Below are 23,347 nucleotides of genomic sequence, written 5' to 3'. Positions count from 1 at the left end.
GTCTCCTAATCTGAGGAAGGACATTCTTCCACTGAGGAAGTCCAGCAAAGGTTCACCAGACTGATTCCCAGAATGGCAGGACTGATATGTGAGGAAATACGGGATCAAATGGGTTTGTACATGCTGCAATTTAGAAGAATGAGGGGGAATCTCATAGAAATATGTAAATTAAAGCACGGTGGCTCAGTGGTTAGCACTGCTGCCTCACAGCGCCAGGGACCCAGGTTCAATTCCTGCTTCGGGCAACTGTCTTTGTAGAGTTTGCACATTCTCCCCATGCTTGCGTGGGTTTCTTCCGGTTTCCCACCACAGTCCTAAAATGTGCAGGTTAGGTGAATTGGCCATGCTAAATTGCCCGTAGTGTTAGGTGGACCAGTCAGGAGTAAATATAGGAAGGGTGGTTTCTCATAAGAGGATCGGTGTGTACTTGTTGGGCCGAAGGGCCTGTTTCTACACTGTAGGTAATCTAATCTAATCTAATCTAAATTCCTGATGGGACTGGATAGGCTAGATGCAAGAAGAATGTTCCCTGATGTTGGGGAAGTCCAGAACTAGGAGTCACAGTCTAAAAGTAAGGGACAAGCCATTCAGGACTGAGATGAGGAGGAATTTCTTCAGTCAGAATTGTGAATATGTGGAATCCTTTCCCACAGGAAGCTGTTGGGGCCACTTTATCAGATATATCCAAGAGGGAGCTGGACATTGCCCTTGCGGCTAAAGGGATCAAGGGATATGGAGAGTAAGCGGGGAATGGGATACTGAGATTGCATGATTAGCCATGATCATGTTGAATGGTGCTGCAGGCGTGAAGGGCTGAATGACCTACTCCTGCACCTATTTTCTACATTTCTGTATTTTTACTGTAAAATGCATATGACAATAAAACCATTTATTCATCTATAGGAAGACAGCAGAGCTAATGTTTCAAGTCCAGAAACTGGTGATAATGTTCTGATGAAGATCATCTCAGTTAGACTGAAGTCCTGAAGGAGGATTACGCCTGAAATGTTGACTTCTCCCCCTCTTGCTGCTACCTGGCCTGCAGTGTTTTTCCAGCCTGCTGCTTGGATTCCAGCATCTGCAATTTTATTGTCTCTAATGAGGATCATCGCAGTACCAAAGAAACACGTGTAACATGCCCGAATGACTACCGCCCAATAGCTTTGACGTCTATAATCATGAAGTGCTTCGAGGGGCTGGTCATGGTCCACATCAACTCTAACCTCCCAGCCTGCCTCGATCCCCAGTAATTTGCCAACTGATGAAAACAAGTCCACAGTGGATGTCATTTCCCTAGCTCTACACTCGTTCCTGGAATATCTGGACAATAAGGACACCTATACTCACTCATCCACTACAGCTCTGCCTTCAACACCATTAAGTCTCCTCCAGACTAATCTCAAAACTCCGAGACATAGGTAGGTCTCAGTTCCGCACTCTGCAGCTGGATCCTCAGATGCCTGAACCACAGACTGCAATCAATGAAGATAAACGGTACCTCCTCCACGATATCCCTCAACGCTGGCGCTTCCCAAGGAAGGGTTCTCAGCCCCGACTTGCCCCACGTGCACCCTTGCCTATGTAGTCAAATTCCAATTGAATGCCATCCACAAGTTTGCTGACGACACCACCATGGTAGGATGGGTATCAAAACAATGATACCCATCCTACCCATGAATATTGCCATGCAAATTATTCTTTTTATCATTCACAAAATGAGGCTATTGCTGGCTAGGTCAGCATTTACTATCCATCCAAAGAGGCAGTTATAAGTGAGCCACATTGCTGTGGCTCTAGGAGTTACATGAAGTCCAGACCAGGTAAGGATTGCAGTTTCCTTCACTAAAGGACATTGGTAAACGTGGTGAATCATATGAGAGTTTGCATCATATAGATGCTGCACAGAGTATTGGTTATTTATGGATCTGGTGCCAATGAACTAGACTGCTTTGTCCCGGAGCTGCACCCATCCAGGCAAGTGGGAAGTATTCCATTATACCCTTAAAATTGGTAATCTTGATGAGATGAAAGGTCAGAAAGTCAATCAGGGTCACAAAGATGATTATCGGATGGAAGCTAAGATCAGTGCATAGCCACGCTCAGGCTGACGTCTCTGCATGGACATATCGAAGCTTGCTGGTGAAACTGTGACCATTCTGGGATGAGGGAGTGGTGGAGTGTACTGACGGCAAGAAGAACAAATTGCAAAAATCAAACAACATAAAAACAGGACTCCCAATTAGTGTTGCTGCATACATACTGAACATTTTATTAAAAATGGAATTTAAAAAACTCCACCAGTCTCTAAACAGAACATCAATTCACAAGTGACTTTGTGTACTACTATTGTAAGGCAAGACCCAGTGAAATCAGCTGGTTACAATCTGCAAACATTCTGACTCCTTAAATTAGCAATATTGTCGTTTGATTGTCCAAAATTAGCAATGAAGGGGGCAGCACACAGCATCCAAGAGATCAAGAGAGAGGCAGAGATGGCTTATGAAGAGGGAGGGGGGGCACAGAGAACTGGTTAAAGTACTGCCTGGGAAGCAGCTGCTGCTGTACTCATGGATCGAGTGCTTTGATCCCATGGCCCCTCTCATTATCAAAGGACAGGTCTGACCCACTGTGAGGATTAGGGGCAGGGGAGATTCTGCAGACGAGAATCTCCAGGACAGCAGACATTAGAGTCAGATTACTCCTCAGCACCAGCCACTGCTCAATCCTGCAGGATAAATAAGGCAAGAGAATACATAATGAAAAGTATAACCCCGTGTAGCACCGAGGATCAGAGGGACCTTGGTTTACATGAACACCTGCCCCTTATGGTGGAAGGACAGGTCGATAAAGTGGTTAAGATGGCATATGGGGATTCTTTGCCTTTTTTAGTCAAGGCATAGAGTTGAACAGCAGGAAAGTTACACCGGAACTGCATAAAACTTTGGTTAGGCCACAGCTAGAGTATTGTGTGCAGTTCTGGAGTCTACCTTAAAGGAGGGAAATGTCAGCACCGGAGAGGGGACAGAGGATATTTACAAGGATATTGCCTCGGCTGGAAAGTTTCACTTATGAAAGACAGATTGGGAGCAGAGGAGACTGAGGGGCACATGGTTGAGATGTTTCCCTTTGATGGGAAGATTAACAAGTGGATACAGACATTTAAGGTAAGGAATAGAAGATTTAGAGGGAAAGAGAGGCAATGCTTTTTCACCCAGAGGGTGATGGGAATCCGGAATTCACTGCCAGTAAGGCTGGTAGATGGAAAAACTCTCATAACTTTGACATAGTATTTAAATGTGCACTCGTGATGTCAAGGTATACAACGCAATGGGCCACGTGCTGGAAAACAGGATTAGACAGTTAACCATTTTGACATGAGCATACTCAATGGGCCGAAGGACTGTTTTCCATGTTTTAGAGATCTAGTTCCCTGTCTGCTTTTTTCTTTAATTACAGTCAATCTGTGTATGCTTCTGGAAGTAGTTCTTAGTTAACCTGTCAGAAACGTAAGGGGCAATTTGGAACACAGAATTCAAATCTTGCCTTAACCATCTCTACTTCAAAAGAGAACAATTCTGCCTTCTCCAGTTGATGTTTAGATACAGGTCCAGATGTAAAAGCAAAGTGCTGTGGATGCTAGAGATCTGAAACAACCACAGGGAGTGCTGGAGAAACTCAGCAGATCAGCAGCATCTGCGGAGAGAACAATGTGGAGCTAATGTTGAGTCAAGTATGATTTTTCCTTAAAAGGACCTTAAAGGAGTCATACCTGACTCAAAATGTTTACTGTTTCTCTCTTCACAGATGCTGCCAGACCTGCTGAATTCCTCCAGCATTCTATTTTAATATTAGGTAAAGGTGTGCCTCTGTCAGTTGTTAGTCCCAGTGCTTTTGCACAACAAAAACCTATTCCTGATTGTGAACAAGTGTTCTTAAACAGAGTAATGAAATTAGACCATCATTCTGAGATGGGAAAAGCGGACATTTTAAAAATACATTGCATTCCTACAGCCATGTGCAAATTGTCAATTGCCATTACAATGGAGAAAGCACCATCCAGGTCTTGGTTCCCAAATATCACATAATAATCAATGAGATATACTTGATAAATCTGAGCTTTATATTATGGAATTAAAGTCAACAGTGTCAGTTCCTACTCTGTGTGTCAGCGATACTATGTCCAACCATCCCACGGGATCCCAGTCCTGAGACATATGATCTCATTTTGAGTTCATAATGCTGACAGTCGGAGCAAAGGACATTTCTGAAGTATGATACCAGACTTTGAAACATTAACTTTGTTTCTCTCTTTGCTGCCAGACCTGCTGAGTTTCTCCAACATCCTCTGCGTGATGGTTTCTTGTAGGGACGTGATTTGGGATTACTATTACCAGTCGTGACATTCTGGCAAGGGGTGCGATGAACGTTGGGCCTTGCTGGGATCAGTTCTCTGGTGAATAATGCCAGGGAGGACAACACCAGAGAAGCCAAAAAGGTGAGGAGGTGGGATGGATCATCCCACTGAAAACAAACTCCAGGCAGGTTTACGGCAGGTCCAGTGGAATACTTTAGGAGGGTAGGGGTAGTCACTCACAGCTTCTTGGTGTGGCTGGTTAGATGGTGCATAGTGAGCTCCTTCTTCAGTTTGAACTTGTCCCCACACAAGGTGCAGGTGTGAAGGTGGACGTCAGTGTGACGTTCCAGCAGCTCCCCATCCTCAAACACCTGGAAGCAGACCTCACAGATGACCTCTCGGCCCACCAGATGAGACACCATGTGGCGCAGGTGGTCATGCTTGCGGTAGCTGCCCTGGCCACACCTGGGGCAGACGTAACGGGCATCTCCCCGGTGCATGTCCAAATGCAGTCGGAGCAGGCGTTCCCGCAGGAACTCCTTGCCGCAGATCTGGCAGGCAAACTCCTTCTCCTTGGTGTGGGTGGTGAAGTGCTCTCGCAGGTGGCACCGCTGGTAAAAGGCCTTGCCGCAGAGGTTACACACGTGCTTCCGCCGGTCCACCCTCTCGGACGGGGTTTCGCGGGGCGCCTGGCCAAACATGCAGCGGGAAATGTGCTCCACCCACAGCTTCTCCTGGTCGAAGGCCCGGGCGCACTGCGAGCACTGGAAGTGGCGGCCGACGTGCCGGTACATGTGCTCCTGTAGCTGGTATCGCTGTTTGAAGCTGCCCCCGCACACCTGGCAGGTGAACCTGGCCAGCTGAGGGCCTGGCGGCGAGTCGCCCGGGGGTGCCGGGGTTGATGGGGGAACGGGCTGCCCGCTGCTGGCCTGCCAGGGGTACAGGGCGTCGTGGCCGCCCAGGCAGCGCTCAGCGTGCTCCTGCAAGCGGCCACCCTTCACCAGGAGGCGGCCACACTTGCCGCATGCGCACACGCTGTCCACGTGGTGGGCCACATAATGGCCGGCGCGCTCACTCTCCGGCAGTGCCACGCCGCAGAGCTCACAGGCCGGCCCCAGCGGGCTGCCTCGTCCCTCTTGCGGCTCCAGCTTCAAGGTGCGCCCTTCCTCCTCCTCTTCCTCCTCATCATCGTCCTCCTCCTCGTCCTCTTCCGCGGCCCAGTTGGGGTGACCCTCCGACGGCCGGTGCCCCCCGCCGCCGCCGCGGAGTCCGCCGGCCCCCTCGAAGGCCAGCGCCTTCTCCTCGACGTCGTCGTCCGAGGCGAGCTCGCCGTCGTCCGCCACCTGCACCACGGTGATGTCGTGCAGATCCACGGCCGCCGTGTCGTCGGGCTCCGTCTTCACCGCCGGGCGGCCGCCCCCCGTGCCGTTCTCCTCAGGCGGCGCCAATGGCGGCTCCGCGGAGCCGGGCCGCCCGCTGGGTCCCGCCTTAACGGGTTCGCCCTCGCGCTCCGGCCCCTCAGGGGGCGCAGGCGCGCGCCGGCTGTTGCAGGTCAGCGCATGCTCATTGAGCAGCTTCTCGCAGCTGAAGACGAAGCCGCAGCAGTCGCACGTGTAGCACTTGCCGAAGCGGGGGTGAAGCCTGCCCTTTAGGCCCGGGCGACCCTGCTTCCGTGCCGGGGCCTCCATGGTGGTGGCGGCGGCGGTGGTGGCGGCGGCGGGGGAAGGCGGCGGTGGCGCAACTGCGGGGGCAGCGCTGAGGCCGTTAACCTCGGGGCTCGGTTCCCGCCGCCTCCTCTTGACCAGCTCCCCCGGCCGCTCCTCGTACATCCGTACCCCGAACATCATGGCGCCTTTCGGCTGGGCCACAGCCGCTGGGGGGGACGGGGCGGCCTTGCCGTCGCTCTGCTGCAGTTCGTCCAGGCTCTTGGGCACGTAGTAGAGCTGCAGGAAGGTCATGGCGGATCGCAGCTCCTCAAAGTCCGAGGGGACCCCGACCAGCCTCCCCAGGTACATGATCTGCAGGATGAGGTCGAAGCACTCGGCGCTGATGTTGACGTTGCTGAGGCTCAGGTTCCCCGTCAGCTGCTGGCTGATGAACATCATTCGGAAGTAGGAGCTGCAGGCGGTCAGCACGGCGCGGTGAGCTCGGAAGTAGATGTCATTAATGATGATGCAGCAGTCACACAGGAATCCCCACTCCCTCTGGTTGTTCAGCTGCTGGAGAACGTACTCACTGTGACTCAGCCTTGGCATCCTGGACCACCCGCCAGTCAGCCCGGTCCCTGCAAGGAAGCAGAAAGTTGGACTAGTGCTGCAAATTAATTAGAGAATCACTGCCATTCAGCCCACCCATTCCACACTGGCCCTTCAGCCCACCCATTCCACACTGGCCCTTTCAAAGAGCCACGCAGATACACATATTCCAAACCCAACCTCCAACGAACAAGACAAATAATTGAAGAAAAGGACAATTGTTTTCATAACTTCCTCACAAAGACTATAACATTGTGACACCAGCCCCAGAGTCTGCAACCTGCCACTTAGGATCTCCCTTGTCCCTCCTTGGCCACCATTTCTAAACTAGGTAACATTCACATGAGAAAGGTCAATGTGCATTCAAATTAAAGTCATCAGTTGCCGATTTCACGTTATTTACAACTTAAGGTTTATGAAAATGCAAATTCAGAGCATGCTATTCCACTCCATTGCTCTCTATCATTCTATAAGATTATGACTTCTGAATGTAACCCCAACTCCACATGCTCATCTACCCTCGCAATAACTATTAACTTACTTGTCAATCTATCCACCTCAGCCTTAAAAATATTCAAAGACACTGTATCCACCACCTTTTCAGAGGGAGAATTCCAAAGACGCTTAGTGGGAAAAAAAATCTCAAATGTGTTTTAAATGGGCAACCCTGATTTGTAAACAATGATCCCCTAATTCTCAAATCCGCTACAAGAGGATTCCTCTCCACATCCACCTGGTCCTCCACATCCACCTGATCAAGTCCCCTCCAGATCTTTATGACGTTTCAATCAAGTTACCTTTTGCTCTTTTAAAATGTGGCAAATACAAGCGTAGCCTCTCCAACTTTTCCTCAAATGACATTCCAGTTGTTATTATATTAAATCTTTTTAAACTATTTAAACAAGGTGACCAGTATTTTGCACAATATTCCAGATATGGTCTCAACAGTGCCCTGTATAACTAAAACATAACCTCTCTTTTTGTATTTAATTCCCCTCAAATGACAACATGTTATTCACTTTCCTAATTACCTGCTGTACGTACATACTAACTGATTATGATTCATTTTACTTTCTGCCTCTCAGAATTATGAACTTTTTCACCATTTAGATGACTGTATATGCTTAGGTTGTATTTTTCTTCCAAAATGGACAATTGTAATATTTTCTGATGTTAGTCTATTCACCAGTTTTTTTTTGTCCACTTAATTCATTTTTGATGTAATATGGCTTTTCAGTTCCAAAGAAAAGTCATATTTGACTCAAGATATTAAGTTTCTCTCTCCACGATTGCTGCCAGACCTGCTGAGTTTCTCCAACACAGTTTTATTTCAGATGACAAGACCATCAGAAATAGGAACAGGCCATTTGCACCCCCCCATCCCGGGTCAGCTCCACCATTCTATAGGATCCGACATTCCTCACGTCCACTTTCCTGCCCTTTCCCTGTAACCCTTGATTCCCCAGTGATCAGAAAATCTATCCAAGCCTCAATTATATGCAAGTATGCTGCCCCCCAGCTCTTTGTGGCAAGGAGTTGCAAAGATTCTCAACCCACCAATAAGAAATTCCATATGTCTTAATTTGGCATCTCTATTCTGACACTACACCCCCAAGCCCTCCTCTCTCACTTGGGCAAACATCCTCTCAGCATTTACTCCATCAAGCTCTTTAAGAATCCTATGTGTTACAATGAGATTGCCTCTCATTCTTCTAAATTCCAGTGAGTAGAGTCCCAGTCTGTTTCAACTTTGTTCATAAGACAGTCCCCATTCATTTTCAAATAAAAACTAAAAATTGGTGACTCATATTAATTCGGAGGTGTGGGGATAAAGGTAATGTCATTTTGCATATGAAAAGCAAAAAAATGCTTGTGTTCTTATAATCATCTTGTAGTAAATAGACTTTAAGGAAACTTTTGTCAGCAAAAGCTTGTTGAAAGTAAACACTAAGTCGAGTTGTGTGAAGTTAAGGCAATTGTAGGGACTTTCATTATTCCTGAGAATGATATATCACCTCAACAACTGTATTGTAGAAATATGGTTGTAATTATAAAATGCCTGTGGAATTCTGTCACAAAAAATGGTTGAGGCTAAAACATTGAATGTTTTCAAGGAGTTAGTTAAAAATCTCAACACCAGGTTATAGTCCAACAGGTTTATTTGGAAGCACTAGCTGTCTGAGCGCTGGTCCTTCAGGTGGTTGTGGAGAATAAGATGGTGCTCATAGAATTTATAGCCAAAGGAGTCCAGTGTCATGGAGGTGCGATACAGTAAATAATTTCAGATCAAATCTTTCATCTTTTAGAATGGGATAGGTTGGTCTCTGTTCTTTGCTATGTAGATCCCAGAACTTATTCAAGGAGTTAGTTATAGTTCGGAGGGATCAAAGGATATGTGGTGAAAGTAGAACAAGCAACTGAGTTGGATGATCATCCATGATCATATTGAATGGTTCCAAGGGCCGAATGGTTTGAAAAAAAAGGAATATGCCAAAGGCAATATCCATAATAGTGATGTAACCACTACTCAAACAGATTTATGTACAGCATATTGCAGTTTCTATTTGCTTAATTATTTAAACAAATAAAGTGCAGGTATTCGGCCATTTATTCCCAGAAAAGGTTATAGGGATGGGGGTGATCAGATCAGCCATGATCTTCCTGAATGACAGAAGAGGGCCGAGTGGCCTACTCCTGACCCATCTGCATTTAGAACCCCACAGCTTTCTTAACAGTACCACCAGAATTCCAGTGTCCCCTCCATACTAGCTTCTGACAGTGCAATGTTCCCTCAAGAAAATGGATTATGGTTTATTATCTGTGATGTTTGTTTGGGTATGTAGTAGACTAAAAGCTCTGTTGGTTGGAGAGCTGGTTTGCAATGCAGAGTGATGCCAACTGTATGGGTTCAGTTCCCACACTAGCTGAGGTTATTATGAAGGACTCTGCTTCTCAATCTCTCCCTTTGCCTTAGGTATGCTGACCCTCAGGTTAAACAGTCACCAGTCACCCCTCTCCAACGAGAGAGAGGGGCACAACGGTCCTCTGGGATTATGGTGGCTTTATGCAAGTATCTGTTAAAGCTGATTTGCATCCACAGGAGCTAATGCAAACAAAACAGGATACCAGAGATAGAGTTTTAGATGAGTTGCTGGATTTGCTCAGTTTGTGTTTACTCTCAGCCTCTGATATGCCCTTTGCCATTGAAGGACACTTTGGGATATTCGTGCTGGATTGGGGTCACCTCTGTCTCAGAGTTGTTGGTGACATGGTCTTCACCAGACAAACCGAAGTAGGGAGCAGGAATCCAGGCTGATATTTTCCCTGACTAATGCAAGTGAGCTGAACTCTTAATAGCCAGTTTCACCCCTATAACTGAACGTATTCTAACTCAGTGTCCTCTGAGCTCTACCTTCTGTGTCCCAGACTGAAGGGAGGGACTCAGCTGAGATCAGAGTCCAACTAGCAACAACACACGTACTAAATCGACACAAGTGACAGTCACAGGACGACAGGAAACACCCTTCAAAGTTTCCATTTTCGCACATCTGGTTAAACCCAGCATAAAAGACAACATGGGGTGCAAAACATTCTGATGTTGTGCCAATGTAAACAATTTCAATCAATACCAGCATCAAACCACAGCTGTTAATGGTGCCTTCATACAGGACAAGACCAAGTCTAGGATACGTAGACCAGTCAGCTTAATACAGGATAGGAAAGATGATGGAATCCTTTCATGAACAGAACAGAAAAATATCCCAAAGCTAAAAAGTCTAAACAGCCAGCGAGGATTCCAAAGTAGTAATTCACATTTGATCACTCAACTTTTATAGAGTCATAGAGATGTACAGCATGGAAACAAACCCTCTGGTCCGTGCCGACCAGATATCCCAACCCAATCTAGCCCCACCTGCCAGCACCCGGCCCATATCCCTCCAAACCCTTCCTATTCATATACCCATTCAAATGCCTCTTAAATGTTGCAATTGTACCAGCCTCCACCACATCCTCTGGCAGTTCATTCCATACACGTACCACCCTCTGTGAGAAAAAGTTGCCCCTTAGGTCTCTTTTACATCTTTCCCCTCACATCCTAAACCTATGCCCTCTAGTTCTGGGTTCCCCGACCCCAGGGAAAAGACTTTGCTTATTTATCCTATCCATGCCCCTCAAATTTTGTAAACCTCTAAGGTCACCCCTCAGCCTCCGATGCCCCAGGGAAAACAGCCCCAGCCTGTTCAGCCTCTCCCTGCATCTCAGATCCTCTTTCACAGGATGTGGGCATCACTGGCTAGGTCAGCATTTATTGTCCATCCCTAACTGACCCTTGAACTGATGGCTCTCTAGGCTATTTCAGGGGGCAGCCAGGAGTCAGCCACATTGTTGTGGGTCTGGAGTCACATGTAGGAAAGAGCAGGGAAGCACAGCAGATTTCCTTCCCTAAAGGATATCAGTGAACCAGATGTCCTTTTAAATGGCAATTCATGATGGTTTCATGGTCATTGTTACTGAGAACAGCTTTTAATTAGATTTTTTTTAATACCCGAATTCAAATTGCACCAACTCCCATGGTGGGATTTGCAACCATGCATTAGCCTAGGCCTCTGCATTACCAGTTTTCCAAAATTGTATATATTCTTGAAAGGATGCATCAGAAAATAGCAATAATATACATTAGTAGATATCTTTCTGGAGTGTACACAAGGTGATTTTTATAGACCACTGGTTAGTGAACAGGCTATCCTATATTCGGTGTTATTCAATGAGGGCGATTAATAAATCATCTTTTTCTAAGGCCCTTTAGGGAAGAGTGACTGTAACATGGTGGAATTCTTCACTGGGTATAAAATTAAGTGGTCCATTTGAAGCTACGGTCCTAAATCTAGCCCAAGGAAATTAGGAAGGCATGAAGCATGAGTTGGCTGTGATGGATTGAGTAAGTCCATTAAAGAACATAACAATAGATAGGCAATAGTTAATATTTAAACAATGAAAGCATGCATTGCAACAGTTATATGCTCTATTCTGGTGCAAAAAAAAATAACAGGAAACGACTAATTACGAAAGTAGGGATAGTCTTAGATCCAAAGAAGTTATAAAAAGTTTCTAAAAGTGGAGGAGATTACTACAGACTGGTTGGAGTTGGTGGGGGGGTGGAGTTTGGCTGGCAACATGTAGCTGACTGACTGAAGTGGAATGGTATCCATTTGTCAGTTACAAAGCCCTTCTGACTATCAACAACTACGTGATTGGCTCCCAGGTAGCTGAATAGTTTGGGGCTGTGAATGTTCAGTCAGAAGGCATTGGATCTCTGCAGAGAAAGGAAGGTGCTCAAGCCTGAAGAAAGCTTATTTATTTCCCTTTATCAGTTGCTGTAAGCTGTGGCTTTTAACCAATAAGTCAAAGCCTTTGTAAGTGGGCACCAGTCTCTCTCTGCATCCCACAAGTGAAAATACGTGGAGAAGGAAAATCAAGGAGCAGCAGGTCCTGACAAGCCAAAAGGATCATCTCAAATGAACCCTGTGTACAATGACCAGTGAACTGCTTTCTCAGTCCTTCCCTCCACGCATAACACAAACGTTTGTTTTATCCTCAGTCTGTGTGTGGAGGTGAGTTTCAGAAGGAGGTTAAGAGTTTAATTTATAGTTATACATTGAATTTAAATGTCATTCACCTGTAAGCTAGAATCTATTTATTTGTAATTAACAGTAATTCCTGTTAAGTAAAGGTAAAGTCACTATAGGTCCACTACGTCCGCACTGACCCTCCGAAGAACATCCCATCTAGACCAGACACTCCTACCCTATCCATGTAGCTCTGCATTTCCCATGGCTAATCCACCTAGCCTGCACATCCCTGGACACTGTCACCTCATGAGAGAGAGAGGAGAGTGGAGAGAGAGGGAGAGTGTGAGAGAGGAGTGAGGAGAGTGCGAGAGAGTGAGGAGAGAGAAAGAGATAGAGATATGACTGTGATGGTTTAATTTGAGAATCACCATGCCTTAGGTGAGGGGAGAGGTTGACAAAGAGGGTCCTTCATGTAATAGATCCCATCACTCTGTATCACAAACCAGCCGTCCAGCCAACTGAGCTAACCGACAGTAGGTTCTATTATAATGGATGTGATAACAAGAAACTTAAGAAATACCAATGGAGTACAAAGTAAACATGGGCTTTATAAAATGGAGATTATATTTGTAAACCTACTGGAGCTTTGAGGACACATTAGTTGAATAGATAAGGAACAACTGGATTTTAATATAATTAAACTCTGTAGTTCTGGCGGCACCTGTGGAAAGAAAGCAGAGTCACTGGATTTGAAATGTTAACTGCTTTCTTCCCACAGACCTGCTGAGTTTCACCAGCATTTTCTAGATTTACATAGCACTTTTGATAAATCATAACCAAGAGGTTATTATCAAACCAAAAAGAACTGGAGGTAATATACAGTCGTGGACAGAGAAATAGTTAGCAGGCAGGACATAGGAGGAATATATGATCTTTTTAAGAGCAGAAGGGTACTGCAGCCATTTACAATAGATGTCAACATTTTGGACGAGGAAATCAAATGCACTCTTTCAAAGTTTGCTTAGCATATAAAACTCAATTAAGTTGAGAGTGGTCAGGAAGAAGCAACGAACCTACAAAAGCAGCTTAGACCATTGGATAGGAACGTAGGAGCAGGAGTTAGCTATTCAGCCCATTAATCCTGCCCCAATATGATCATAATTGATTGAATACTTCAATGCCTTTTACACTCCATATCCCCATATTACCAGTACATAACTGGTAATCAGAAATTAATCAAAACCCTACTTTAAATATACTCCAAAACTGAACTTCCACTGCCCTCTGTAGAACAGAATTCCAAAGATTCATAACCCTCTGAGTAAAAGCAATTCTCACCTCGGACCAAAGCACTTCCCCCTTATTTTTAAATTGTGCCCCTGGTTCTCGACTCTCCAACCCGGGGAAACACTGTACCTGCATCTAATCTGTCTATCCCTTTCAGTATTTTGTAGGTTTCAATAAAATCATTTTTCATTCTATAGAAAATGCCCAATTTGTCCAATCTCTCTCCAGATGAAAGTCCCGTCATCCCCGGAGCAAGTCCAGTGATCTGTATTGCACTCCCCCAGTGGTGATAACATCTTTCCCAAGATAAGGAAATCAAAACTGCACACAATGCTCCAAGTGTGGTCTAATCAAGCTTCTATACAATTGAAGCAAGACTTCATTACTCTTGTACTCAAATCCTCTTGCGATAAAGGCTAACATTCCATTAGCCTTCTGAATAGCTTGCTAAACCTGCATGTTGGTCTTCAGTGATTTATTGACAAGATCACCCAGGTCATTTTGAACATCTATACTTTCTTTTAAAAGGAAAATGCTCTGAACATCATCTCCTACCAAAGTAGGTAACCATACATTTTTGCCCACGTGATATTGTACCTCTTATGTTCTTGCTCACTCACTAAGCCTCTCAGAATCCTCCTGAAGTCACATTCCCATTTAGTTTGGTATCATCCACAAATTTGGAAGTAATGCATTTGGTCCCCACCTTCAAATCCTTGTGAACAACTGGGGCCCAGGTACTAATCCTTACGGTCCAGTTCTGAGGAAAGGTCACTGGACCTGAAATGTGAACTCTGATTTCTCTCCACAAATATTGCCAGACCTGCTGAGCTTTTCCAGCAATTTCAGTGTTTGTTTCTGATTTACAACATCCGCAGTTCTTTCGGATTTTACTAATTCTTGTGGTACATCACTTGTGTCAGCCTCTGTGAGAATGACCCATTTATTGTTGTTATCTTTTTTCCTGTTATTCCAATCATTAATCCATGCACATACAATACCTACCCCCAATGCTTTAATTTTTCTAACTTGGCTCTACAGAGGATGTCATCAAAAGCCTTCTGAAAATCTAAGTATACTACGTCCATCGAATATCCTTTATCAAATTTGTTAGTAATACCTTTAACAACCAAAAGTGGCGATAGAAAGTTGCGTTTTGGACCAGTGGTGTGCTAAAAGTATTGGTACTGGATCCACTGCTTTATATGAATGATTTGGATGTGAACATAAGAGGTATGGTTAGTAAGCCGATGACACCAAAATAGGTGGTGAGGGGGAATCTGATTGAAACTTCCAGAATACTGAACAGCCTGGACATAGTGGACGTTGGAAAGATCTTTCCATTTGACAGGAGAGACTTTAAGACCGTGCTGTCCCCCTCAAAATGGACACCCTGCAGTTTGTGTATCGACCAGACAGTTCAACAGATGATGCCATTTCCACCACCCTCCATCTGAACTTCACCAACCTGGAGAAGTAGGACACCTACATCAGATTACTGTTCATTGACTTCGGTTTTGCATTTAACACAATCATTCCTCAGCACCTGATTGGAAAGCAGAGTCTGCTGGACCTAAATACCTCCCTTGGTAACTGGATCCTAGACTTGGTGACTGGGAGACCCTCAGTCAGTCCGGATGGGGAACAGCATCTCCAACACCATCATACTGAGCACAGATGGGCCCCTTAGGGCTGTGTTCAGTCCACTGCTGTTCACCCTGATGGCAGATGACTGTGCAGCAATGCACAGGTTGAATCACATCATCAAGTTAGTGTCATAGAGATGTATAGCACGGAAACAGACCTTTCGGTCCAACTCGTCCATCCCAACCAGATAATCCAATGTAATCTAGTCCCATTTGGTGGCACTTGGATCACATCCCTCTAAGCCCTTCCTATTCAGATACCCATCCAGATGCCTTTTAAATAATGCAGTTGTACCAGCCTCCACCACTTCCTCAGCTCATTCCATATATGCACCACCCTTTACATGAAAAGTTGCCCCTTAGGTCATTTTTATATTTTTCCCCTCTCAGCCTAAACCTACGCCCTCTAGTTCTGCACTCTCCCACCCCAGGGAAAAGATTTTAACACAATTTATCCCTATATGCCCTACATGATTTTCTAAACCTCTAAGAGGGAACTCCTTAGCCTTTGATGCTCCAGAGAAAACAGCCCCAGCCTATTCAGCCTGTCCTTATAGCTCAGATCCTCCAACCCTGGCAACACCCTTTTCTGAACCCTTTCAAGTTTCACAACATCTTTCCGATAGCAAGGAGACCAGAATTGCACGCAATATTCCAAAAGTAGCCTAACCAATGTTTTGTACAGCTGCGACATGACCTCCCAATTCCTGTATTCAATACTCTGACCAAATAAAAGGAAAGCATAGCAAAAGCCTTCTTCACTATCCTATCTACCTGCCACTCCACTTTCAAAGAACTATGAACCTGCATTCCAAGGTCTCTTTGTTCAGCAATACTCCCTAGGAACTTCCCATTAAGTGAAAGCAAATTTTTGTTTGTCCTGTTCGGGTCCGAACTCTGCTGGTTTAAAGGTGGTCCGGAGTCCGTGTGGGATGAGTTGGTTACGGAGGCAGGCACTGAGGAAGCAAATACGGAGGCAGGCACTATTCCTGATGAAGGGCTTTTGCCCGAAACGTCGATTTTGAAGCTCCTTGGATGCTGCCTGAACTGCTGTGCTCTTCCAGCACCACTAATCCAGAACCTTCCCATTAAGTGTATAAGTCCTACTAAGATTTGCTTTCCCAAAATGCAGCACCTCGCATTTATCTATATTAAATTCCATCTGCCACTCCTCAGCCCATTGGCCCATTTGATCAAGATCCCATTGTAATCTTATAGGAGAAAGTGAGGACTGCAGATGCTGGAGATCAGAGCTGAAAATGTGTTGCTGGAAAAGCTCAGCAGGTCAGGCAGCATCCAAGGAGCAGGAGAATCGACGTTTCGGGCATGAGCCCTTCTTCATTCCTGAAGAAGGGCTCATGCCCGAAACGTCGATTCTCCTGCTCCTTGGATGCTGCCTGACCTGCTGTGCTTTTCCAGTAATACATTTTCAGATTCCATTGTAATGTGTCCACTACACCTCCAATTTTGGTATCATCTGCCAACTTAATAACTTTAAATAAATGACAAAAAATAGTGGACCCAGCACCGATCCTTGTGGCACACCACTGGTCTCAGGCCTCTAGTCTGAAAAACAATCCTCCACCACCACTGTCTTCTACCGTCGAGCCAGTTCTGTATCTAAGTAGCTAGGTCTCCCTGTCTTCCATGAGATCTAACCTTGCTAATCAGTTTCCCATTGGGAACCTTGTCGAAACCCTTACTGAAGTTCATATAAATTACGTCCATCGCTCTGCCCTTATAAATCCTCTTTGTTACTTCTTCAAAAAACTCAATCAAGTTTGAGAGACATGATTTCCCACGCAGAAAGCCATGTTGACTATCCTTAATCAGTCCTTGCCTTTCTAAATACGTGTACATCTTGTCCCTCAGGATTCCCTCCAACAACTTGCCCACCACCAACATCAGGCTCACCGGTCTACAGTTCCCTGGCTTGTCCTTAACATCTTTCTTAAATAATGGTACGTTAGCCAACCTCCAGTCTTCTGGCACCTCATCTGATGATGCAGATATCTCAGCAAGAGGCCCAGCAATCACTTCTCTAGCTTCCCACAAATTTCTAGGGTACACCTGATCAGGTCCTGGGGATTTATCCACCTTTCTGCATTTCAAGACATCCAGTGCTTCCTCCTCTGTAATATTTTTCAAGATGTCACCATCTATTTCTCACATTCTGTATCTTCCATGTTCTTCTCCACAGTAAACACTGATGCAAAATACTCGTTTAATTTCTTCCCCATCACCTGAGCTCCATACAAAGGCTGCCTTGATTTTTGAGGGGTCCTATTAGCTGCAGCAGCTAACAGACTGGTGCAGAGCCAACGATCGGTCTCTGAATGTGGACAAAACAAAAGAGATGGTTGTTGACTTCAGGATGGCACGGAGTGACCACACTCTGCTGGATATAGATGGTTCCCCGTGGAGATCGTGAAGAGCACCAGATTTCTTGGCGTACAACTGGCGGAGAATCTCACCTGGACACAACACAAGCTCCATAGCCAAATAAGCCTAGCAGCATCTCTATTTTTTGCACAGGTTGAGGAAAGCCCACCCCCAGCCCTCCATCCTCACCACATTCTACAGAGGGTTCATTGAGAGTACCCTGAGCTCTGCATCACTGCTTGGTTTGGGAATTGCACCGTCTCGGATCATTAAGGCCCTACAATGGATAGTGAGGACAGCACAACCTACACACTTGTACACGGCATTAAGTGCATAAGAAGTGCAAAACATTCAAGTTACAGTGTAATTGAAGAATGATAAATAATAGGCATTATTCGAGCAGCAATTCAAAGGCGTGCAAAGATTTCAGATGGGAAAGAGTCTGATCATACTGTGTTAAGGAGCCTGATGGCTTGGGGGAAGAAGCTGTTGCACAGTCTGGCTGTGAGAGACTGAATGCTCCAGTATCTTCTGTCAGATGGCAGGAGGGAGAAGAGTTTGAGTGAGGGGTGTGTGGGATCTTCCACAATGCCCTTAGCCTTTCGGATGCAGCGCGTGGTAAATGCCTGTAATGGAGGGAAGAGAGACCTTGATGAGAGAGATCCTTGAGTAATCGCAGGATGATGTTGAGTCTTCTTCAAATTTTTGTTTGCAAAGTTTGACATGGTCTCAACCCTTCCTGTCTCTCTTCCACAGCCACACAACTCTCCATGATCCCTGCACTCCCTCCTAGCCTCAATGGCCTCCCAATTTTAATCAACCCACCATAGCTGGTAACACCTTCAGCTACCTGTGTCTGGAATTCTCAAATTCAAAATCCTGATCTACATGTCTGTCTCCACCTTTAAAAAGCTCCTTAAAACCTACTTTGACCAAGTGTCTTGTGTGGTACAATATTAAATTCTGTCTGATCATGCTCTGGTGATGTGCCATGGGAATGTTTCACTATGTTAAAGATGCCATGATGCCATAGTAATGCAACTTTTGTCACAAAGGCACACCTTTTAACGTGTCAACTTGTGCTTACAACTAGACAGGGACATGCTCTGGCTAAGGACAGCAGTTTCAGCCCTTTAGGGAAGGAAACAAGTTGGGTCTTTAGAACGATCAACAGCTTCATAAATTCAAACTTGCCGAAAAGGAGACATTTTGTCAAGGCCCTTCAGCTTCCATTCATCAGGACTATTTCCAAGAATACCAGTTCAAAAGGGAAAAGTTATTTTTATAATGGGGGGGGGGGGGGTATGCTTGATAAGTGAACTCTGATTGGTAGAGAGAATGCTCCAATTATTGATGACAGCTTGGTTATTAGCTGTCAATCAATTAATTGGTACATTCTCCATGGTAACCCCACTATCAATGAATCAGCACACTCTTCTCAGCAGCCAGATTCTGTGAAGGTGAAGGGTTTTGTGGAAAAACACATCCTTTTTCTTCACTGTGGATTCCCCTCACCCCTTCTCTCCCACAACAACGATCGGGTCCCACACTAAAATAAAAGTTGCAGATACTAGAAATCAGCAACAAAAACAGAAAGTGTTGGAGAAATTCAAGTCTTGCAGCATTGTGGAGAGAAAGCAGAGTTAACGTTTTGGGTCCAGTGACCCTTCTTCAGAATTGATCCCCCTGATCCTCACTCACTACCCACCAGTCTTCCCATCCAGAGGATCATCAGTTGTCATTTCTACTTCCTCCAATGGGATACCACCACCAGACACACTTCCCCCACCCTGTGGAGTGCATTATTTCCCCCTCCAACTCTATTTTGGTTTAATCCCTGCCCTCCCCTTCACTGTTTGATCACACAGCATTGCCCTTTTGTGAAGGGCACTGCTTGTCACTGGCCACTTGGGTGTTTTCCTATCTTCCTGGTGGTGGGAATTGAATAAAGATTCACACACCTTGTGTCTCACACCTGCACACACACACCACGGGTGCTAGGGAAAAGTAAGCACTACCGCAGTTAGGCGGTAGTGTGGGGGGTTAAAAAATTTAAAAAAACAGGAGTGTCAGAGAAAAAGATTCCCCCAGCCCCCACCATGTCAGCATCCTGCGAGGACTGTTCCCTCTGGGACACCCTGCTCCACTCCTTCACTTCCAGACTGTCCCCACACCTCCATGGCACCATCCCATGTAATAGGTAGTGTAACACCTACCCATTTATCTCCTCCCTATCCAGACACACCTTCCGGGCGAAGAACAAATTCACCTGCATGTCACTCAATCTAGTCTGTTGTATCACTGCGCACAATGTGGTCTGCTCTGGAAAATGCAGATTTGGGGACCACTTCGCAAAACACCTGTGTTCTGTCTGTTAAAAATGCCCCTGAGCGTCCAGGTATCTGCCACTTCAACACGCCACCGTGTTCCCATGCCAGCATTTGTCAGAGGGCCTGCTGCAGTGTTTCAGGGAGCCTCAGCGCAAACTTGAAGAACATCTTGAGAATCCACTTTGAGGACCCTGCAGCCTTTAGGACTCAGCATCAAGTTCATTAACTTTAGAACCTGAATCCAGCGTTCCATTTTTTAAAAAAATCCATCCCCACACCCAGTTCTGTAATGACGTTGTGCTAAAAGCAACCAGTCACTTGTTCTATCCTATTCTTAACTCCTATCTTTTATTCAGATTTTCTTCTCTCCTGGAACGCTACCCATTATCTCCATGATTAACAACCCTTCCATATACCCCCCGCCTTCGTCTTCAGCATAAATGCCACTTTTTCCTAGTTGCTAACAGTCATGATGAGGTACGCTGGACTGGAGGCATTATCTCTTCCCACAGATGTTGCCAGATCTGCAGAGTTTCGCCAACAATTTCTGTTTTTGTATAAATGGTGTTTTCCTTGAATTGGAGTTGGTATTAGCAAATTGTCCCGAGGAGTCAAGATGAAATGCATTGACAACAACATTCTTATTTTATCAGCCAATAAAGTCATAAATTGTGTTTGTGACCATGCACCATAAATATTTCATGCTGAGTTTATGTTCCCGGACTAGGACCCCTCCCAGTTGCAATGCTCCTGCCCAGGGCTATAACGTACAACTCTCTCCTGCTCTCATTTCCCTTGACTCAGGCTCAGTTACAACTCTCCCTTCCTGGTTGCAATGCCATAGACTCTGGGCTCGGTTACAGCTCTGCCTCCGGTTGTATTACTACGGGCTCGGTTAAAGCTCTCTCCCCAGTTGCAGTGCTGTAGTCCCCGGGCTCGGTTGCAATTCCCCAGACCCTGGGCTTAGCTGCAGCTCTGTCCTCGGTTTGCAATGCCCCGGGCTCGGTTACAGCTCTCTCCCCGGTTGCAATGCCCTAGACCCCGGGCTCGGTTACAGCTCTCTCCCCGGTTGCAATGCCCTAGACCCCGGGCTCGGTTACAGCTCTCTCCCCGGTTGCAATGCCCTAGACCCCGGGCTCGGTTACAGCTCTCTCCCCGGTTGCAATGCCCTAGACCCCGGGCTCGGTTACAGCTCTCTCCCCGGTTGCAATGCCCTAGACCCCGGGCTCGGTTACAGCTCTCTCCCCGGTTGCAATGCCCTAGACCCCGGGCTCGGTTACAGCTCTCTCCCCGGTTGCAATGCCCTAGACCCCGGGCTCGGTTACAGCTCTCTCCCCGGTTGCAATGCCCTAGACCCCGGGCTCGGTTACAGCTCTCTCCCCGGTTGCAATGCCCTAGACCCCGGGCTCGGTTACAGCTCTCTCCCCGGTTGCAATGCCCTAGACCCCGGGCTCGGTTACAGCTCTCTCCCCGGTTGCAATGCCCTAGACCCCGGACTCGGTTACAGCGCTCTCCCCGGTTGCAATGCCCTAGACCCCGGGCTCGGTTACAGCGCTCTCCCCGGTTTGCAATGTCCCTTTCTTACCCTGTCCTGCTGTGGACGCCCTAGCTGCTGCTGCTGCTGCTGGAAGCCGGCCTCGATGCCGCTTTGGCTCGGGACAGGGCCTCAATCAAATTCACAGGAAATGAGCAGCTTAATCTCCTCCTCAAAATGGAAATGTCCTGTCCCAACCCTGCAGTGCTGCTACCACCTCCCTCCAATCTCAGAGATATCCAGGACATGAAAAAGCCATTCAGCCCATTGCCCTATGTGCTAGCTCCTCATTGGTGCTATCCATTAAACACACACCCCTGATCGCTACTACTTCGGACCCCTGTCGTTTTTCAAATATTCACCCAATTGTCAATTGATTTTCAGCTCCCAACTGTCTTTATTCCTTTTGCTTTTGCATTTGACACATTGACGCAGTTCCTTCTTGAGGGACAGTGTTGGAACAACAATTGTTTACAATTTACACAGATGATTTAGAGCTGGGGACCAAGTGTAGTGCGTCAAAGTTCGCAGATGACACTAAAATGAAGAGCAGAGCAATGTGTACAGAGGACACTGAAAATCTGCAGAGGGGTATAAACAAATTAAGTGAGTGGGCAAGGGTCTGGCATGTGGACTACAATGTTGCTAAATGAGAGGTCATCCATTTTGGTAGGAAATAATTTATTATCTAAATGGTGGAACATTGCAGCATGCTGCTGTGTAGAGGGACCTGGGTGTCCTTGCGCATGAATCACAAAACATTGGTTTGCAGGTGCAGCAGGTAATTAAGGAGGCAAATGGAATATTGTTCTTCATTGCTAGAGGGATGGCATTTAAAAACAGGGAGGTTATGCTGCAGCTGTACAGGGTGTTGGTGAGGCCATTTGTGGAGTACTGTGTACAGTTTTGGTCTCCTTGAGAAAAGATGTAGTGGACACTGGAGAAGGTGCAGAGGAGGTTTACTAGGTTTATTCCAAAGTTGAGACGGTTGGCTTATGAGGAGAGATTGAGTAGACTGGGATTATATTCATTGTATCCAACCTGCTAGACATACAGAACAGACAACAGGACATTGAACCTATCAACAAAGACGGCATACTCAAATACTGGACCTGTGCCTCACAACACACTTCACATTCAACAACCAAATATATGAACAAATCAACGGCACACCCATGGGCTCACCCATCTCTGGACTCATAGCAGAAGCTGTAATGCAAACATTAGAACAAACAGTCTTACCGTAAATTCAACCCAAACTCTGGGTCAGATATGTGGATGACATCTTTGTCATCATTAGAAACACAGAAATAGAGAACACACACCGGATCATCAACGCCACACTCACAGGAATCCAATTCACTAGAGAGGAAGAAAAGGACAACCAACTCCCATTCCTAGACGTGATGGTACAGAGAACACCGAACGGAGAATTCACCACAAAGGTATACAGGAAAGCCACACACACAGACCAAGTCCTAAACTACGAAAGCAACCACCCCAACACACAAAAAGAAGTTGCATCAAGACACTATTCAAAAGGGCCACAACACACTGCAGTACACCAGAACTGCAAAAAGAGGAAGAAGAACACCTCTACAATGTATTCGCCAAAAACGGATACCCGCGCAATTTCATCAACAGATGCCTAAGGGAAAGACATTGGAATGAGGACATGCCACAACCCAAAGGACTAGCCACACTACCATACATCAAGAGCATTTCCGAACTGACAGCCAGACTACTGCGACCACTAGGACTCATAACAGCACACAAACCAACAGCCACTCTCAGACAACAACTCACCAGGACGAAGGACCCGATACCCAGCATGAGCAAAACCAATGTAATGTACAAAATCCCATGCAAGGACTGCACAAAACACTACATAGGACAAACAGGAAGACAGCTAACCATCCGCATTCATGAACACCAACTAGCCACGAAACGACACGACCAGCTATCCTTAGTAGCCACACACGCAGATGA

The 23,347-nt window shown here is 46.1% G+C and overlaps 1 protein-coding gene across 2 annotated transcripts; it reads right to left on the bottom strand.

Moving 5' to 3' along the window:
* Positions 1–2,245: 2,245 nt before the first annotated feature.
* Positions 2,246–21,549, bottom strand: zbtb1 (zinc finger and BTB domain containing 1). 2 transcript variants are annotated; one of them, XM_087989566.1, is made up of 3 exons: positions 21,410–21,549; positions 17,947–18,120; positions 2,246–6,638 (listed from the first exon to the last, which is right to left on the bottom strand). In XM_087989566.1, the coding sequence occupies exon 3, from the start codon at positions 6,607–6,609 to the stop codon at positions 4,591–4,593; it is 2,019 nt and encodes a 672-aa protein (XP_087845692.1). In that variant the 5' UTR covers positions 6,610–6,638; positions 17,947–18,120; positions 21,410–21,549; the 3' UTR covers positions 2,246–4,590. The 2 variants fall into 2 exon arrangements, with proteins under 2 accessions (XP_087845692.1, XP_043552828.2); XM_043696893.2 differs by lacking the exon at positions 17,947–18,120 and having other exon boundaries at positions 21,410–21,540.
* Positions 21,550–23,347: the final 1,798 nt, after the last annotated feature.

Source organism: Chiloscyllium plagiosum, unplaced genomic scaffold (assembly GCF_037043375.1).
Source record: "Chiloscyllium plagiosum isolate Xiang-an unplaced genomic scaffold, Cpla_swu_hap1 HiC_scaffold_8, whole genome shotgun sequence".
NCBI lineage: Eukaryota > Metazoa > Chordata > Chondrichthyes > Orectolobiformes > Hemiscylliidae > Chiloscyllium > Chiloscyllium plagiosum.
This window is presented reverse-complemented; position numbering and strand designations above follow the sequence as displayed.